At 41.4% G+C, this 18,783-nt stretch overlaps 1 protein-coding gene across 1 annotated transcript in view; it reads left to right on the top strand.

Moving 5' to 3' along the window:
* MTREX (Mtr4 exosome RNA helicase) overlaps positions 1–18,783 on the top strand; it is a 79,911-nt gene that overhangs the window by 32,311 nt on the left and 28,817 nt on the right. Inside the window, exons 16-18 of the mRNA XM_067568585.1 lie at positions 9,690–9,840; positions 13,199–13,371; positions 13,785–13,853. Coding sequence (XP_067424686.1) covers positions 9,690–9,840; positions 13,199–13,371; positions 13,785–13,853 — 393 coding nt within the window. The remainder of the gene's footprint in view (positions 1–9,689; positions 9,841–13,198; positions 13,372–13,784; positions 13,854–18,783) is intronic.

Here is an 18,783-nt window from a genome sequence, read left to right as displayed (position 1 = left end):
ATTGTGCAAAATGTTTTTTTTGCTGTTTTAAAAAAAGCCATAAACTTTGAATGGCTTTTTGTCAAAAACAGTCCGAACCTTCGAGCATGTTCTTCTAATAAACATTTGTCAATCTTATTTCTTAAACTCAGTAGCAGGAGAATTTGTCAGCTGTAATATAGTTAATGTTGTTTATGCAGAGCATTTGTTTGACCAGTGAGTAGCTGATTAGTTTGACAACAAATACGTTTTAATAAAACTAAATATGTGCAGTGTAGTTGGAGAACTTCTAAATAATATAAATTAAATAAGTCTTGTATTTATATATTGTCTCATCCCAAAAAATTCCAGAATGTTTTATAAACTCAAACTGCTATACCAGCTGTATAGAAATGGCTTCATCCACCATAGAAATACAACCGCTACTGGGGTGAACTACAGCAATTATTTAATAGTGAACAACAGCATTCATTTAAGCAGGAAGTGAAGAATGTCTCTACCAGATTAAATGGTAGTTGAAGGCAGGATGAAATTACCACAGTTGGAATTTAACCAAGGCACCAGTATTACCACATATTCTTATAAAGAGCATTGTAGTATTTAATGAACTCAAGCAGTCAGGTCTTCTGTTTTATGTCTCATGAAAGCTGAAAATCCTATCATAATTATATGAGGAAAATGACTAATTTTATAATAAAAAAATGTGTTTATGTAAGTATACTACAAAGACTCAAACATGAGTGAGTCAGTGTTTAGCATCTATTTACTTGTTTGTGGGAAAAATTACGTGGATTGAAAAATTGAAAGAAAACATTCTTATTTATTTTAAAATCTAGCCAGATAAACTAAAAAGTATTTTGCTTTCTTTGTTGTTGTGTATGGAATGTTCGGAGCTGTAATGCCAAGCTGTAGGTGGTATACCATTGGCTGCATCTGGCTCCTTAGCGGAGTCTTCATTTGTTCAATTGGCAGCTCAGGGTTTGTTCATCTAGCACACAGCCTACAAATCTGTCTATAGTCTTTTTTTTATTTAATTTTATTTTCATTCACATGTTATTACTCTAGCAGAGTGCCCAGCACAGAAGCCTTGCACAATCACACATTTTCTCTGTCCCTCTACCCACCACACACACACTTTTCTTGTGGTATATCCGTGCACTTAATTAAAAGGGCCCAGTTCAATTTTCCTACATAACCTGAGGTAATGTTTACAAACCACTTTATGGATTACTACAAATGATACAGATCATCATTTTGAGAAGGAACAATTAGACTTAAAGCTTTATTTTTATGTATGTATAGAAGCAGGAAAACATACCTATTTTGAGTTGATCATTGGCTTTACATTAAAAAATTGACACTGATTAGTTTAAAGGGTAGTTGATGGAGGTATATAAAATGAGTGGTACAAAAAAGGTAAATGAGGTCTTCTGTTTGTTTTGTTCCATAAAAGAAGGAAGAAGCAGACATTCAATTAAATTGAATGACGACAAATTTAAAACTGATAAAAGGAAATACTTTTTTCTTTACACAAAGCATACCTGCAAAACAGATTGATACATTGGGATCAAGAGGTTAGTATAGGATGGGGGTGTTATTTTTAATAAAGAAGTGTTGATACTAAGATTATCCATAGTTGCATTAGCTAAGAAAAAAAATGTCTGTATGCCCCTGAATTATGAAGGTTCAAGCAAACTAGGATTAGGGAAAAATTCTTCCCTTATTACCAAGTTATTTCTTAATTTCTCTCTGTGGGATTTCTTATTTCTTCCTCTGAAGAATCTGGTATGAGTCATTGTCAGAGAGATAAAACTGGACTAGATGGACCACTGGTCTGATTCCATATGGCACTTCTTATGTTCATAAGCACGTTTCCTCACACGCATGACTTTAAATTGGACTAAATCATAAACAAACAACATTTGTGAATGTGCTCTAATGAATTAGAACAGGATGTATATTCTGGTTTTTAATTTGATAACCCTACTGGGCAAGTCTGATTAACTACCAGGGTATTAAATGAATCCAGGAGACTCCAAAGTGATGATTGGTTGTTATCTTGGTTACTTCCTTTTTCAAATATCCAGTCTGGGTATTAAAATAATTGTGTTTTATTGTGACATCTCTGGAGCAATTGTAGTAATTTAAAGGAAAAACTCAAAAAATGAATGGGTTTCCCAATTTTGGAATTGGGAGGGTTTATGTAATTATACTGGAGTTTCTCCAGTTCTTTGCCCCCAAATAGTATTTCTCAGTATCTGTTCTAGCTAAGAGCTCAGGAATTTGTACTGAAATCTTTGCTGTCTCGCAAGGAGAAAAACCTGGGATTAAAGCTAAATTACACATTCTTTTGAAAACACAAAACAGATGGTATTGTCTGAACTGGGGAGGTATTGTGCCTCCTGTACATGGCTGCCACTGAAGGTGAGGACAGTATTGTTCTTCTTCCCATTTCCTTTATTGGTGCAGGGTGCAGCCAGTTCTGAGATGGTATGTGATGATCGTTTCACAGCAAGCAGCAAAACTATATGGCAGTGTAGTCCAGGAAGGGAAAGATACCCTATTTGTATAGAATCTGTAGTGAATTTTCTGAGGCAAAATGTAATTACCTGGATTGGACTTCGGTTATGTAGAATATTACGGCTGACATCTTTACTCTTATGAAAATGTTGTGGAGTCTTTAATGTCCTTGGTTTTCCATCCCATCTAAAACAGTACACTTGTATTTTTGAAATTTTTTTCTAATATTTTAATGGTGTTTACAGAGGAATAGAATTTGTACTTCATCTCTCTTTTGAGTGAGAAATATGAATTCTGTGTTTGACCTTCTTGTGACGCAACCATATATGAGACCAGAGGGTTAAGACTTCTAATGAGGCATAAGCTGTCAGAGCAGAACCATTCCAGCTGCGCACTGTCCATTTATAAACATCAGCTGAGCATACCAATTTAGTTGCAGCCTTGCAGTCTGGTTTGACATGAAGCTCGTTGAGCTTTAAACAAGTATCCACTTATGTGGGCCTGATTTATAAATTGTACCAGACCCCAGTTTGCTAGAGGACTTTACCTGCCAGCCAGAGACTGACAGGAATTAACACGGTGGGAAGGCCGCGGGCAGTTAAGGGGTAAACATCTCCACTGCTTTGGGTGCTGCTCAAAGATTGCCCATGCAGGAGTGACACCAACACAGTTCTTGGTAAAATAATGAATTCTCAGTTTCTCTTCAAAAATTTTAATTTGTCATTTCATCACAACAAAATGACAAGAAAAAATACTACTGAGCTTGTTTGCAGTATTGTGTTGAGCTTATTGCCTGTTATGCGCATCAGATAGGGAGGATGTTATAGGTCCCAATTCATGAAACTGCATTCACACATTTAAGTATCTGAGTAGTCCCACTGAAGTAATGCTCAATTGCTTAAAGTTAGGCACATGATTTAGGAAGGTACTTAAACAAGACCCTAATTTTAAAGTTACCATATTTACTTGTTTTTACTGCCAAAGCTATAACAGAAATTTGAATTTGAAAATCTGTTGGTAGGGTCTTTGTTTTGCTCATTGTTTGTCACAAAACAAGATTTTTGTTTTGCTTTTTTAAACAGTTATTAAACATAATAAATAAAGGGGTAAGAAAAACCTTAAACATTAAAGGGGATTTTTTTAAAAAAATTACTTGATACTGTAGTTTTTTGTTTTTGTTAAATGGCATTCTTGTCTATGAAGCAAGCAGTTAAACGATAGATTTTAGTGCTCAGGTTTTTTTAATTGTTCAACTTTTTTTTAAGACTAAGCAAGACAAATGCACACGCAGTGGGGAATAGGAAGACCAGCAAAGCTAGTGATGCAGCTTGATGTTTGCACTCAAGTTGCTGGCAGACCACAGGAACAGCAGGTGGCACATTGTATGAATAGTCACTCTTGGACTCTGGCTGTACTTCCTTGGTTCTGGAAAACTTTGGGCTGAGCTAGGTGGTAGTATTATTAATATTAGGGATCACTGGCTTTTCTTTCTCTTCTCCACTAAGGCTGCTTGGAAACTGCTTTTAGTTGCCAAATTAGTCACAGCAAAGTGTTGCATAGTTAATCTATTTTGTTTAAGCTGGACTTTTTACCCCCTTTTTATTAAAAGAAAATAAAAAAATAGAGAAGATAGGTGTAGAGTCAGGAGAAAAGGGAGAGTAATTTGAGGGAGGAAGTAGTTACAAGAATCTTAAGTTGACGGGGTCACAGCTGGGAAAATGATTTTCCAGCAACAGTGTTTTCCCAGGCCTAAAGCAGAGGTTTGGAAATGACTTGTAGATGCTTCTTTCTAGTTCTGTTGATGCAGTTTCTTTTCAACTTCCAGCAGCTTTGATATTTTCATGGCGTTTTTATCCGAACCTCGGTTAATTTGAGCCCAGGATGGTTGCTAAGAAGTGCACTCCCTCGCTCTGTGTGTGTACAAATCCTTCTTCCCTTCAAAGAGAACCCATAGTGGTCTGCCTCTCAAATAGTCTCCACAAAGGAAGATTCCTGGGTTACTGAAGCAGGTGACTTATTACCCTGCCTTGGATACAAGGGTGTTGAGCTTGACTCTGGAGACAGAAGATCTAGAGCAGGGGTTCTCAAACTTTTTTTGCTGGGATCCCCTTTGAAAATATTTCAGGCTGTGACAATCCCTTCCCACTCCCCAAAAATAATGACCCTTCCCTCCCTTACCAGCATGCTCTTAGCGGGCCACGACCCCCAGTTTGAGAACCCCTGATCTAGAGTGTGGCCTCAGGAAGGAATCCTAGGAGCAGTCAAACCTGGAGAGAAGGCGTGAGCTGAACTGCTCTTTCCTTTGTATCTGTTTAAAACTTATTGTTCAGCTCTGAGAGATTTACCCTAAGCAAAGGTTAAAGTGTTCAGTCATAAACCTTAAGCTTACTGGTATAACTACTTGAAATGACAACATTCAGAAACCCTTGTTTAGCCAGTTTTTACTACAATAAGCAGTAAATGTTAAAACATTACACTTAATCTCCAAGGTAAAATCCAAGGTAAAATTTAAATTTAACACTCCACATTGCATGTTCCTGAGAAATTCTTCTTCGAGTGATGATCCCTATATGTATTCCAAACGTGTGTGAGCATGCACGCCATGAAGTTTTTCAGCAGCAGTGTACGTCGACCTGCATAGTCATCTATCCAAGAAGGTCCTCTTCCTGGTGGCCAACCTTTCTGCCTGGCGGGTCAGTGAATTGGCAGCCATGATGATTGACACCCCCCCGGTATACAGTTTTCCATAATGACAAGATCTTCTTGCGCCTTCACTCTAATTTCCTCCCAAAGGCCATCTCCAAGTTTGATCTCAACCAATCCATCCACCTTCCAGTCTTCCATCCCAAACCACACGGCACTCCCACAGACAGGATGCTGCACTCCCTGGATATCTGCAGGGCACTAGCCTTCTAGTTGGACAGGACTTGCACATTTTGTGCTTCCCCACACCTCTTCATAGCCATGACGTAGGTGCACACGACCACCTCCGCCTCCCTTGGCAGACGTCCCCTTGCATGAGATCTGTGGTGCGGCTACATGGCACTCCATCCATACCTTCACAGTGCACTACTCCATTGACCGTAAGCGTCTGCAGATGTGACCATAGGACGTGCTGTCCTGCAGCAGGCCTTGCCCATGGTGTCCTTGCACTCCCCACCGAGCTGATCACTGCTCCCTCAATGTATTCCAAATGCAGGTAAATATGGAACATCACTTGAAGAAGAAGAGGTTACTTACCTGTAACTGGAGGTTCTTCAAAATGTGTGGTCCCTATTTTTATTCCAAAACCCGCCCACCTTCCCCTCTGCTGCGGACTCTCTATTTAATAGTAAGCGGGGGACTGAGGTTGCATTGCCCTGCATGACCTCTTATAACCTCACATGGAGCACGTGGTGACGTAAAATGACCGTGCGGGTCAACGGACGCTGCTGCTGAAAAACTTCCAGCTTCAGCATGGAGCCGCATGCGCAGCTATGTTTGGAATACAAACAGGGACCACACATCTCGAAGAACCTCCAGTTACAGGCAAGTAACTTCCTCTTTCATTTATTAACAGCTTTTACAGAGGAAATTAATATAAAATTCAATGTAAAAGGTTTCTGAAAATATTATCAAAGGATGCCAGAATTGACTTATGGAAATAACTACGACTTTTTGATGAACAATGGAAGGAAATTATCATATTGAGAGGATGTTAGATTATGTTACAAGAACATGAAACAAAATTACATGTTTATTTTAACTTATTTGATTTAAAAAATTAATGTTGGGAAGTGAGAAAATAGTTGTTGCTCTTTTAACACTCAGTTTTGAAGGACTTAGCTCCTCCTGTTATTTTGTAAGATAGACAATATATCATGAGAGTTTATTACCTAAATATGACTTGTATCATTAGACTGAAATAATAAAACCATTAGCCTTTTCAGCAATATGGCTTTTCTGAGCAGACACTAAGCATATGTAAAAGGTAGTTCATATTGTCTAGTTTGCTAAATGAATATATTGTCTTGATAAGTTTATGATGGGGATGGTATGATGGGACTGCCTACAATGGCTTGCCAGTAATGCCTACAATGGCTTGCCAAATTCCCAATTGCCAGATATGGGACACTAGAGGAGGAGGGCTCTGATTTACTACAAAGAATTCTTTTCCAGGTATCTGCTTGGTGGGTCTTCTCCACATGCTCAAGGTCTAACTGATCGCTATATTTGGGGTCAGGAAGGAATTTCCCCCAGGTCAGATTGGCACAAACCCTGGGAGTTTTCCGCCTTCCTCTACAGCATAGGCCACAGGTCACTTGCAGGTTTAATCTAGTAAACCTGCAAGTAAAAGTTTGAATTCTCTGTAACTTGAAGTCTTTCAATCATGATTTGAGGACTTCAGTAATTTAGCCAGAGGTTAGGGGTCTGTTACAAGACTGGGTGGGTGAGGTTCTGGGGCCTGCAATTTGCAGGAGCTCATACTAGATCGGGGTGGCCAACCAGTCAGAGATGAAGAGCCAAAAAGTAGCTATAGATACCGCAAAGAGCCAATTTGCACTGATCTGTCAATTTCGGCGGCAGCTTGTCAATTTCACTTTTCAGTGTCTCTTATCCTCCATGGAAAACTATGGTTGCTCTGTCCATTTCCGCAGCACCTTGTCAATTTCACTTTGGCACCCCATACAATGCGCAGAGCAAAGAGCCGCATGCGGCTCGCGAGCTGATTTGTATGAGCAAAGAGCCGCTTGAGAGCCACGGGTTGGCCACCCCTGGACTAGATGATCACCTTCTGACCTTAAAGTCTGAGTGTCAGTTCAAATAAAGTTGGCAATTTGAAAATGGATGTTTTTTCTATTAGTTGTTTGTTTGTTTGTGTTACCATAGAGTCTAGAAGTCCTAGTCATGGTCTAGGACCCCCTTGTGCCAGGCATTGTATAAACACAGAACAGACAGTCCCTGCCCCAAAATCTTACAATCTGAGTAGAAGACAGGAGATAAGATAGCTACAGGCAGATGAGGGAGTATAAGGAGACAATATTAGTGTAAATTATACTCACCCCATTCTTTTACTGTAGAAAAGTGAATATTTACTTAGTTAAATCCAATTTCTTACATTCTCTCCCTATTATTTATTTGGAGGAAGGGGAGGTGATTGGGAGATGGCAACCATAGATTCCCCATCTCTACAACAAACTTCCTTTTTAATTCCAACATGTGAACAACCACAGTCCACGCATCTACCTTGTCCCAATCAAGCATCAGTATGATTTAATTCCATCCCATACTTTTCATGTACACTAACTTGTTATAGACTCTACCATTACATATCTATGAAGAAAATACTTTAAACTACCTGAAATGGGAATTAAAATTGTGTATTTTTGTGATTGTAAGGAAATGGATACATGCAGTGGGTGACATGGAATTGAAAGAGAGTTATAGAGCAGAGGAGTCTGTGACTATGTATTAATGATGATTCAGTGTAAAAAATGTCATTTGAGGATGCTTCGGATGGTAGTTTAATGATTGACTCCCTGCATGTTAACTCAGTTGACAGGAATTACTTGACCAACCTTTACTTTTGTATGGCAGGGAAGTCTCTGAGGACATATAGGTTGCTTTTTTTTTTTTTTTTTAAAGGATATATAGGTGTGCATAAATGTGATTCTTGAAATTATTTTCTCACACCAATTTGATTGTTAAATAATTTTTTTTGTCACTTATTCTAATAAGTATTATGATTTACTCATTGATACTCAAATTCTTCTTAAAATGTGTAAGGAGTTTGAATTAAAGGAGTATGTTGGAATGGGGCTGGACATAGGTGGCCTGTTTCACAGTTCCCACAGCAACTATGCCGCTGTTTAGCAAATTCAGAATAACTACTGACACCAGTTGGCAGAAAACGTTAAATCTTCAAATGATGAATGCAAAAATCAGATTTCTATATGAATTTTCTAATTTCAGCTTCCCAGAATTAAGCTGTGATGGAAAGCCAATCAGTAGAAATCCTACAGTGGTATAATGTGCAGTTTATACTTTCGGAGGAAACTTATTTTCCCTTAAATCTTGATACCATGGTATTAAGGCAAATGTAGTGGTCTACTAGTTTTTTTTCCATTTCATTTTCCTTTCACAAATTGATTTTAAAGCATTGCTTTTTGTCATCACCGATCTGTGTTGAGCCATTGAATATTTTTCATCAAATCAGATGACCTCATATTTCACTTTCATAAAGTGTGTGTAGGTGTGTAGATGAGTGTAGAATTTCTGTTCAGTCTCTTACGAATTGAGAAAGACACCTGTCAAGTGCTGCGGAGCCATCTGTTGTGCACTACTGCTTAGTAAATTAAAATGGAAAATGGCTTAAAAGTATGAAGTTATTTTAATTATTAATAGAATGCATATCAATTTCAGCTCCCTAAAATTTAAATGGGAAAGGTAGTATTCCTGAGAGGGAAGCACAGCTGCCAAGTTGGCTTTCTGGGAATTTCAGCTTTTCACTGGACCTGCTTGACAAACAACTGAATTACTTTGATAACACACCCATACTTCATTGGCCTAGTGAAACAACCTGTGAAGACCTTTCAAAACATAGGCATTCCATGTGCACAAAAGTACCCTCAATCTAAAAGGGTCCTATCCTTTAGTATGGAAGTTAATCCCTAGCAGCATAACAGAGCAACTACTATCACAGCTGCCTGTGTGTAATGTGGGGACCAATCCTGCAGGTTTTGGCTTTTTAGAATGTTTCCATTTCACTTACCAAAAATCTTTCTCAGGTGATATACTGTGAAGCACTGTTTGTAACTAAATAGTTACAAAGACATGTTAAGGAGAGGGAAACTGTGTGTTTGTATATATGTTTTTTTAAAGAAATTATAGGAGACACTAGTTTATTTTTTATACAAATAAATCATTCTGAGTTTATTAGGAAAAATTGTGTAAAAGATTCTGCTTACCACTGACTTAGCAAATTTACCTGCCTCACAGGGGTTTGTTTCTTGGATGTTCACATACAGCTAGTTAGGATCTGATGTGAGATCTAGAAAAATATTATGGAGTTTATAAAGTCTTTATCCAAACAGTTATTCAAAGCATCAGTTAACAATTTTTCACATAAGACACTGCATCATAAATATGTCTTGTGTGTTGTTTTTCTTGTTCTGTAACTAATATTTTGTGTGGGGGGTGTCTTTTTTAAGGGCTCAGCTGATCCTCTAAACAGTGCTTTTCACTTGACGTACAACATGGTATTGAACTTGCTCCGAGTAGAGGAAATTAACCCTGAATACATGTTAGAAAAATCCTTCTACCAGTTTCAACACTACAGAGCTATTCCAGGAGTTGTAGAAAGTAAGTATTATGTGTCATACTTAACCAAGTGAGAGACTGTGTCAGGGATACTTTTAACTGTGGGGTTGGACAGCCTATCCTTCCCCGGCAGCAGAATGCTTAGTGCAGTTGCTGCACTTGGGGTTGTGGTTGTGGGTAGGAGGGGTTTGCAGGGAGGGAAGCCATCTTATGTTGTTCTGTAGTAGCATCTGGGCCTTTTTTGGGAACAGGATTGACTGGCTTTGGAGATAACCTGCCCCTTGAGATAAGACAAGGGTGGTCACCTTGTAGGTGAGTGTAGGAGAGGAAGAGGAGCAAAATAAGTCTCTTGGGGCTCATAGGAGATGCAGAGAAGGTTTCTGTTCCATGTTCAAAACACAGATAAATCAAATTGAATTAATCCTAATGCATATTTCAGTATCTAAAAAAATTAAGGCCTATGATGTCTAAACCACCAGAAAAAAAAGTTACCCTAATCAGGCTTTGTAAATAGTCTGGAAAGTTGCTCAGCTGTGAAGCAAAATCCAGATGGAAACAAGACTTTCGTTTTCTACTCCCTGGAGTGGTTAGGCTTGTGGGCCAGGCTCTGCCTGCTTTGAACTATATTTCCATGAGCCAAGATGAGTTTCCAAAGTTCTTCTTGTCAATCAGTTTTTGACAGTTCAGACCCCTCCAGGAGCTTTACCCAGTGGAATCTCAAAAACACAGCAGATGTATCTACTTCATCTGCCAGTGAAGAATGAGCAATTCTCACCTCCTCAGTGCCTGTAAGTGGGGAAAATAATAGATCCACACCAGGTTTGGAATTTGGTTTTTGGCACCCCAGTCCACTGTGTGCATGTTGGACTGCAGGGGTGGGATTTAAGACAGTAGTTGTATATGATGTGCATTTCTCAGAGAACAGTTAGCACCCATAGACATGCTGTCACCGTGCCTCAGTGGGCCACAGCTGAGAATACCAAATTCAGGACTGACTGCTGAGAGATAGGGTAGACTCACCCTAAACTGGTGGTTATTCTACTATTAGATCTACCAAGCCAGTAACAAAAGTAAACTTCTGTCTCACCACACTGGTTAACAAAAGTAAAAAATGCATTCTCCTTGGGCATTCCAATTCTTATTTCACTATCCAGACACTAGACTTTATGATGAGTGGTTACTGAAAAACAATTTCATCAAACAAAGGGTTTTTCTGATCTTAAAAGATCAGCCACATAGCCAGGTCAATATATAACTCAGATCTTACCCAATAATCACGCTGCTCTCAATCCTTTAGTAACTAAAATCGAAAGATTTATTTATCAGAGAAAAGAAGAGTTAAAATGGTTAATAGATAATATACCTAAAATCATTGCAAAGTTCTTATATCAGGCTTGTAGCAATGATAGAATAAACTGCTAGTTTGCAAATGTCTCTCCGGATACTCAAACAACTTGGGGGTCATCGGTCCTTGTTTAGAGCTTCCTTGTTAGAAACCCAGTCCAGAGAAATGAAGCAGGAAATGCAGACAAAATGGAGATATTTCCAGGATCTTTTATACCTCTCCCATGTGGATGGAATTTTATTGTCCCAAACAAAGCTCCCAGCACAGTTTGAGGAAAAGTACAGGCACAAGATGGAATCCAGGGTCATATGAGGAAGTCACATGCCTTTACATGCTTTGATAACTCACAGGAGCAGCCATTGCCCATATTCTTTCTAAAGCATCCACCAGGGAGGGATAAGCTGCTTCTATGACCCACACATAAGTCAATTGCCTTTGATGGGACATCAGCACAAAGCTGTCTGGCTTCAATGTAGATTTACCTTGTGGGGTGTTACTTAGGAATACAGCACATATGTAGGATGCCAGGACCTAATCAATATTTATAACTTCAGATACAAAAATGATACATGCATATGAACAAGACAATCATACTCAGCAAATCATAACTTTTCCATTGACACCTTACATGACATACTTTGTACCAGATTTGTTGCAAATCAGTTTACTAAGGCTGGAGATGCAGTCCTTTCTATAGATGTATATTACAAGCCATACTGTGACTGAGCTTTGGCTTCTTCACATCAGGGTTCTTTATCCCTTGGCTGGGAAAGGAGGCAGAACACCAGCAATTTTCCTTGCTCCCATTCTATCATCATTGGCTCCTTTGACATCAACTTCTGCCGATGCTCCCTCTGAAACCGAGAAGAGAGGGGAATCTATGTTGATTGTGTCTCCATTGTTATCAGTGTCAACTTTGACTGGGATCCTCTCTCTGTTACTTCACCATCCGTTTCAATGCCAGAGTAAATGTATCTTAGAAGTGGTTGTATTGAGTGCTGTCAAGAATGGAGCTTAAGGCTCAGGCCAGGTTTTTTCTGTGACCCATTTAAGCCTTATGCTTGTATTTTGCCCCAGAAGTCATTATCTTGGACTGGCCTCTGCTTAACTTGTACCCTATCCCTGGGTTCTCCCTGACTCATGGAGGTCATCTTATACTACCATCCTCCTATTGGAAACAGCTTGAGTTCCCCACAGCTGTTGTTTCAATCTGAGGGGTCAGTAATAGAGGAGGATGAATGGCTGGTGAGCCAAAGAGGACACCTTCATCTTCATTTGCACCAGATGGGTCTGTGAGCTCCTCACCAACTGCTTCTCCCTCTGGTGGCAAGAAGACCTTCCAAGACCTGTTGGAACTAACTGATGGCTTAGACCTCACTAGAACTCACTGTAGTCCCATAACCTCCTCAACATTCTGCCGCCCAGCCAGCTGAGGCTTGTAAATCTCAAAGTACTTCACAAAGACAGGAGAGTATCTCCCCCATTTTACAAACTGAGAAGGGAGGGGAATGAGGTACGGAGAGGCTATTACTAGATCACAACAGGTTAGTAGAGATGGGAAGCAAACTCAGGTTTTTGACTCTTGATCCTGTGTTCTGTTCTGTGCACCATGCAATCAACCTTGCAGTTGCCTCCATGTATAAGTGAGAGGTAGAAGGGAGTATTTTGTGTTGCCGAACACAAATGAATTTGGTGAGCATAGGTCCTAATGGGACTGTTGTGCAGCTATTAGCCAGGGATTTCAGGGAAAATAATACCTCAAATCCCCTCATTCTACAAAGCTTGTTCATAATGCTGAATGTGTTTTAAATATGACCACCTGGTCTATACCTTTCATTGTATTTGCAGCTAACTGTTAAAGGACAAACTTGTAGATAACAAATTTTCCAGAAAAGGGTTTTGTTTTAATTTGGTTTATTTTAAATAGTCAGAAAACTTGTATTGAATGTGACAAATACTGTTTAACTATGTATTTATTTGAAAGAGTCTTTGCTATAATATTGTTTACGATAATGTGTGAATCTGTACATTTATACAAGATTGTTTTATTTGCAGAGGTAAATAAGTTGGAACAACAGTACAACAGCATAGAAATTCCAAATGAGGAAAGCGTGGTCATTTACTATAAAATCCGACAGCAGCTTGCTAAACTGGGTAAAGAAATTGAAGAATACATTCACAAGCCGAAATACTGCTTGCCATTTTTACAGCCAGGCAGGCTGGTAAAGGTAAATTGCTTCTCTTTTATCATCTCCCCCTCCCATCAAACTTTAAAGATTTGTGTCTATTTACCAATTGATTCTCTGGCAACATTTTATTTATTCCAGTTGAATAGTACATTTGACTTTAATCGTAGTTCTTTAACCTTCCTTTAGGGTTAAGTGTTTAATAAGGTTTGCTTCAAAGTCAGCATTGTTGTAATTTACAGCAGTCCATGAAGAGACCTGAAGAAGAGGTCTGTGTAGCGCTCTCACCAAAAGAAGTTGATCCCCGATAAAAGATATTACTTCATCCACCTTTTCTCTCTAATATCCTGGGACCAGCACAGCTACAGCAACACTGCAAACAGCAATCCATAAAGTATATTTGCCATTGTGCTTTTTCTAGATGTTATTTTTATAACATACTTTCATCTTTTCAGGTAAAAAATGAAGATGACGATTTTGGTTGGGGAGTGGTTGTTAACTTCTCCAAGAAATCAAATGTGAAGGTAAAATAATACACTTTTCCTTTACTGGCAAAAGATGCATATTTTCACTAAATGTGTAGAAAGAAGAAATGAAGGTGTAAAAACTTGCATTTTTATTTGTTTTTCACTGGCAAAAAAATGTCTGTCACCTTGGTTTAAAATAAAAAAAGGCTACATAAGGCCCAGGCCTTTGTTGACTCTTCAGACGGAAGGAGCAAAGAAAAAAGCTCTTGGAAGTTGAGAGAGAGATCTTTACCCCGAGCCCTATCTTTTTTACTTTGATAGTTCCCTGTTAACTGATGGACTTATCTGTGGTGTCCTGGTAAACAGTCTATCCAGGACATTGTGACCGTGTATTGAACAACACAAGACCTTTTAGGCTACTTGAATTGGTTGCTGAGAGCTATGGTGCACTACAGCTCCATCCTAAGCAATCCACAGGCAGGAAGGATGCTTTGAGATGCCCCAGTATATCTATCTTTAATGTATTTATCCACACAACACCCCTCTGAGGATAAAAATTTCCATTCTACAGGTGGGTTATTGAAGCACAGAAAGGCTAAGTGACTTGTCCAGGATCTCACAGGAGATCTGGCAGAGCAAGGAATTGAATCTGGGTCTCCCAAGTGCTAGGATAATGCCCTAACCACTGGAACATCTTTCTCTAGTAGGTCACTGTGGAGTTTGATGAGGGAGGTCAGGCAAGGAAAGAGAAGAGACACCAAAAGGGCAAGATAGGTCTTGGAAAATGTGGAGGGAAACACTGCCACAAGCTGCATGACCGCCCTAGAGAAGATTCTTGCAAACACTTTCCCATCATGTTGGGTGCAAATTTTCACCATTTCTGCAATGCATAAATTACTGTGAAGCAGTAAATGTTTGTAAATTGTAAAACATACACAAACTACTAACTTATGCTGTAAAAAATGCACAAAGAATAAAACTGAAATAAAAGAAATTTGATATAAGGCACTAAAACTTGACAAGGTGAGTAGCTGCACAGATGAGCACTACCAACTACTCCACCTTAGGTAGCACTACCAACTACTCCTACAAGACCACAGCAACAATTGGAGTGTCCTATACACATCTTGGTACTGTAAGTGTCAGTGTTCAGGACTCAAACATCTGCACAGATTCCTCATCATCAGCTACAGGGTGAAACTCCACAGACTAATATATCCTCATCCTCCCCAATGAGGCTGTCATACCCCCACCAACTCATGTGAATGACATCAAGCAATTTCAGGATTTGATGCAAAGAGTGGTAGACACTTTCCAGATTCCATTAAAAGTAGTTCAAGAGACCCAGCATAAATTGGTTAATACCTTACCATCATCAGCATGGGTAGCTTTGCTTATAAATAAGGCATTATTACCGCCCCCATTCTCAAGAACTAAGAGGGCAGATAAAAGATATGTTCTGAGTTGGGATTCACAATTCTTACATTCTCATCCTGCCCCTAGTTCCCTGTTCGTGGATGCAGTGAATAAATATAACAGGCAACACTCCTCAAAGGTGACTCCACATTATAAAGACCACAAGTGCTTAGAACTTTTTGGTTACGTAAGTTATTAATCTTCAGCCCTGCAATTCCTGATTACTAATTATTAGGTGACTAGCAAAATATAATCACATCAATTACACAGTGTTTAGTTCTTTTATTGCGAACACTTACCACAAGAGCAAAGAGCAATTTCAAGCTGTTATTCCTGAGGGGCAGCTTTTGGTAAGAACAACCCTGCAAGCTTCTCTTGATGCATCTGATACGGAAGCCTGTACTTACGTGTAGAATCTCATGGCTTCAGTAGAGGAACTTCCCTTTGATGGTCTGAAATTGTTTAATGATTCCGCAGACGATGCTCTACAACAGTGGTTCTCAACCTGTGGCCTGTGCTGTTTGTGGCCCAATCAGCACACAGCTGCGGCCCATGTGACGTCCTCAGGGCCATACAGGTAATATCGGGGAGCAACCGGCATAGTGAGACCCATGCCAGTCCCCTTGTCCTCAGTGGCTCTAGCAACTCCACCTAGAGCAGTGGTTCTTAACCTTTCCAAACTACTGAAGCCTGAGTCCCACCCCCACGGGGCTGAGGCATGTAACTTAGTTTCATGGCGCCCCTGTGGCTCCAGGCAATTGCCTTTCTTGCCACCCCCAATACCAGCTCTGCACTTGCAACCCCTCTAAAACCCCAGGTTAAGAAACACTGACCTAGAGCATCAGGTCTGATCTGGGACCCGCCTCCAACTCCTGGGAGCGGCCGTGGGACCATGCACATGCGGACCCCTTCGATCCTGGAGGCTTTCCAGGTGGCAAAGGTTCAGATGTCCCTCCTGATCCCACCAACCCTGCAAGGCCCACGGCCAGACAAGGTGACCGGGGATAAAATGGAGCAAGGGGCACTGAGTTCCACTGTGGCACCAACCACCATGGCATCATCCAGGCACAAACCCTCCATGATCCCAATACAGCAGTCTCTGGCCCATTACCAGTCCTTGGTTCCTTGGCACTGCCCTGGGGCGAAAGTGGGTACTGCGCTGCCATGGTCTCCAAGGGAAGAATCCTCTTCAGAGTCCAAAGTGGAATCCTAAGACTTATTGGTATCCAGTCTACACACCAGACTTCAGTACTGACCCCCTAGCCGGTGCATGGCCACCGGGCCATTGGCCAATGCAGTGGCAGTACTGGAACCCATGGGCACTTCTCCCAGTACCAGGCCCCTCTTCCCACCGATCATACTCAATGGTGTGTGAAAGACGAGCCACCATTTCATCCCATCCGGCTCCAGATCCTGACTGGTGGTACCAACATCCAAGAAATGGCCCCACTGGAGGAGGATGAAAGAAGAGGCAACTCCTCCAGGACAGGCCTCTTTCTTGTCATCCTGGACAAGACAGTCGCAGACCCTAGCAATCCGCTCCCACTGGATGACTTCAGGGCCCATCAAGAGCTCCTGAAAAGGATCACCACAAACTTGGAACTGGAGGTCGAGGAGCTCAAGGAGACTGCACACAACCTAACTGACAACCTAGCTGCAGCAGGTCCCTCCAGAGTGGCCCTGCCCATTAACAAGGCAGTGATTGGACCTGTCTGGGCACTATGGCAAACCCCTTCTTCTCTGTTCCCACCTAAAAAAGGGTGAAGAAATCCTATGTCCCAGCCAGTGGGTTTAAGTACCTTTACTCGCATACACCCCCATCCCCTGGGGCTCCTGGTAGTGTTGATGGCCAATGAGTGGGACAGACGAGCAGTCGAGTGCTATCCCCCAAAAATAAAGAGGCCAAAAGACTGGACATATTTGGATGCAAGGCTTATTCAACGGGCAGCCTCCAGTTGCATATCTCCAACCAACATGCTCTGCTGGGGAGATACGATTTTAACCCATGGGACTCATTGTCCAAATGTAAGGACTCCCTGCCGCAGGAATCAAGGCAAAAGTTCATGGTCCTCTTGGAGGAGGGCAAGGCGTGGCCAGGACCTCCCTCCAGGCGACTCTGGATGTGGCTGATTCAACAGTCAGGACTGTAATATCAGCGCTCACCATGAGTCACTGTTCATGGTTCCAATCATTGGGTCTCCCTCACAAAGTGCAGCAGTCTGTCCAGGAGCTCCCCTTCCAGGGTACCTCCCTGTTCTCCAAAGAGATGGACTCCAACCTTCATGGCTTCAATGACTTGAGAGCCACCCTTGCTCATTGGGCCTTTACATGCCTCTTGCTTCCAGAAAGCATTTTAGGCCCCAGCAGCCTCCCAGTTCATGGCATCTCCCCGGCAGGAACCCTGCAAAAGGAGGGGTGATAAGTGACACCAACCCTACCTTCTACCTCAGCCTCGCAGTCAGGCTCACATAGATATCCTGGCAGAGCCAGGCAGGCCTTTTTGAAGGTATGTCTAAGGACAGTATACCAGTCTCGATGCCAGGTCCACAATCCCCCCCCCACTTTTGTCTTTGGCCACCTGTCGCCCTTCAGCCCAGCATAGTCATCTACAAAGTCGGACCGTTGGATACTCAGCACTATAACAGTCAGTTACACCCTCCAATTTTTGTCCACCCATTCATCCCATCCTTTACACATTCCTTCCCCAGATCTCAGGCAAAGTGGCACAGGTCTTGACAGACAACACTGCATCCGTGTTTCACATCAACAAGCAGGGACGGGTTCGATTTTTCAGCCACGGACCAGGAAGGAGGCCCTCCAGCTGTGGGACTTCTGCATGAAACATGCCATTCACCTTGAGGAATCACATCTCCAAAAAGCCCAAAATGCACTGGTGGATCGCCTCTACAGATCCTTTTCCTCTCACCACAAGTGGTCTCTTCACCCAGAGGACATCAGTGTCATCTTCCAGAAGTGGGGGCCTCCTCAGATGGACCTGTTCACCACCTGGCAGAAAAGGAAATGCCATCAGTTCTGAGTGCTGCGTGGGCACAGCATGAGCTCCCTTTCAGATGCCTTCCTGCTCTTGTGGGCAAACCACCTACTATGCGCCTTCTCATTGATCCCCGTGGTTTACAAGGTTCTCCTAAAAATCAAACTGGACATGGTTATCCTGAAAGCTCCAGCATGGCCACACCAGCATTGGTTAGGTATGCTTCTGGACCTCTCAGTGGCAGCTCTACTAGTGCTCCCACCCCATCTGTACTTGATTTCACAAGACCCTAACTGGTTGCTTTACCCAAACCTTGCCTCTCTGCACCTGACAGCATGATTGCTGTGTGGCTGAACTCTGAAAAGCAGGCCTGCTCAGAACAAGTTCAGCAAGTCTTGCTAGGTTGCAGAAAGCCTTCCACCAGGGCTACCTACTTGGCCAAGTGGAAATGTTTCATTTGTTGGGCCTCTAAACAAAATCTCTCTCCATCCTGGTCTTCTCTGCAGTCTATTTTGGACTATCTGTTTCACCTAAAACATCAAGGTCTAGCTCTCATCTATTAAGGTTCACTTGGCAGCC

The sequence above is a fragment of the Emydura macquarii genome, unplaced genomic scaffold, assembly GCF_026122565.2.
Source record: "Emydura macquarii macquarii isolate MOO-44397 ecotype Brisbane River unplaced genomic scaffold, CSIRO-AGI_Emac_v2 contig_2897, whole genome shotgun sequence".
Lineage (NCBI taxonomy): Eukaryota > Metazoa > Chordata > Testudines > Chelidae > Emydura > Emydura macquarii.
The sequence above is the reverse complement of the archived record's forward strand: the minus strand, read 5'-3'. Positions and strand labels throughout refer to the sequence as shown.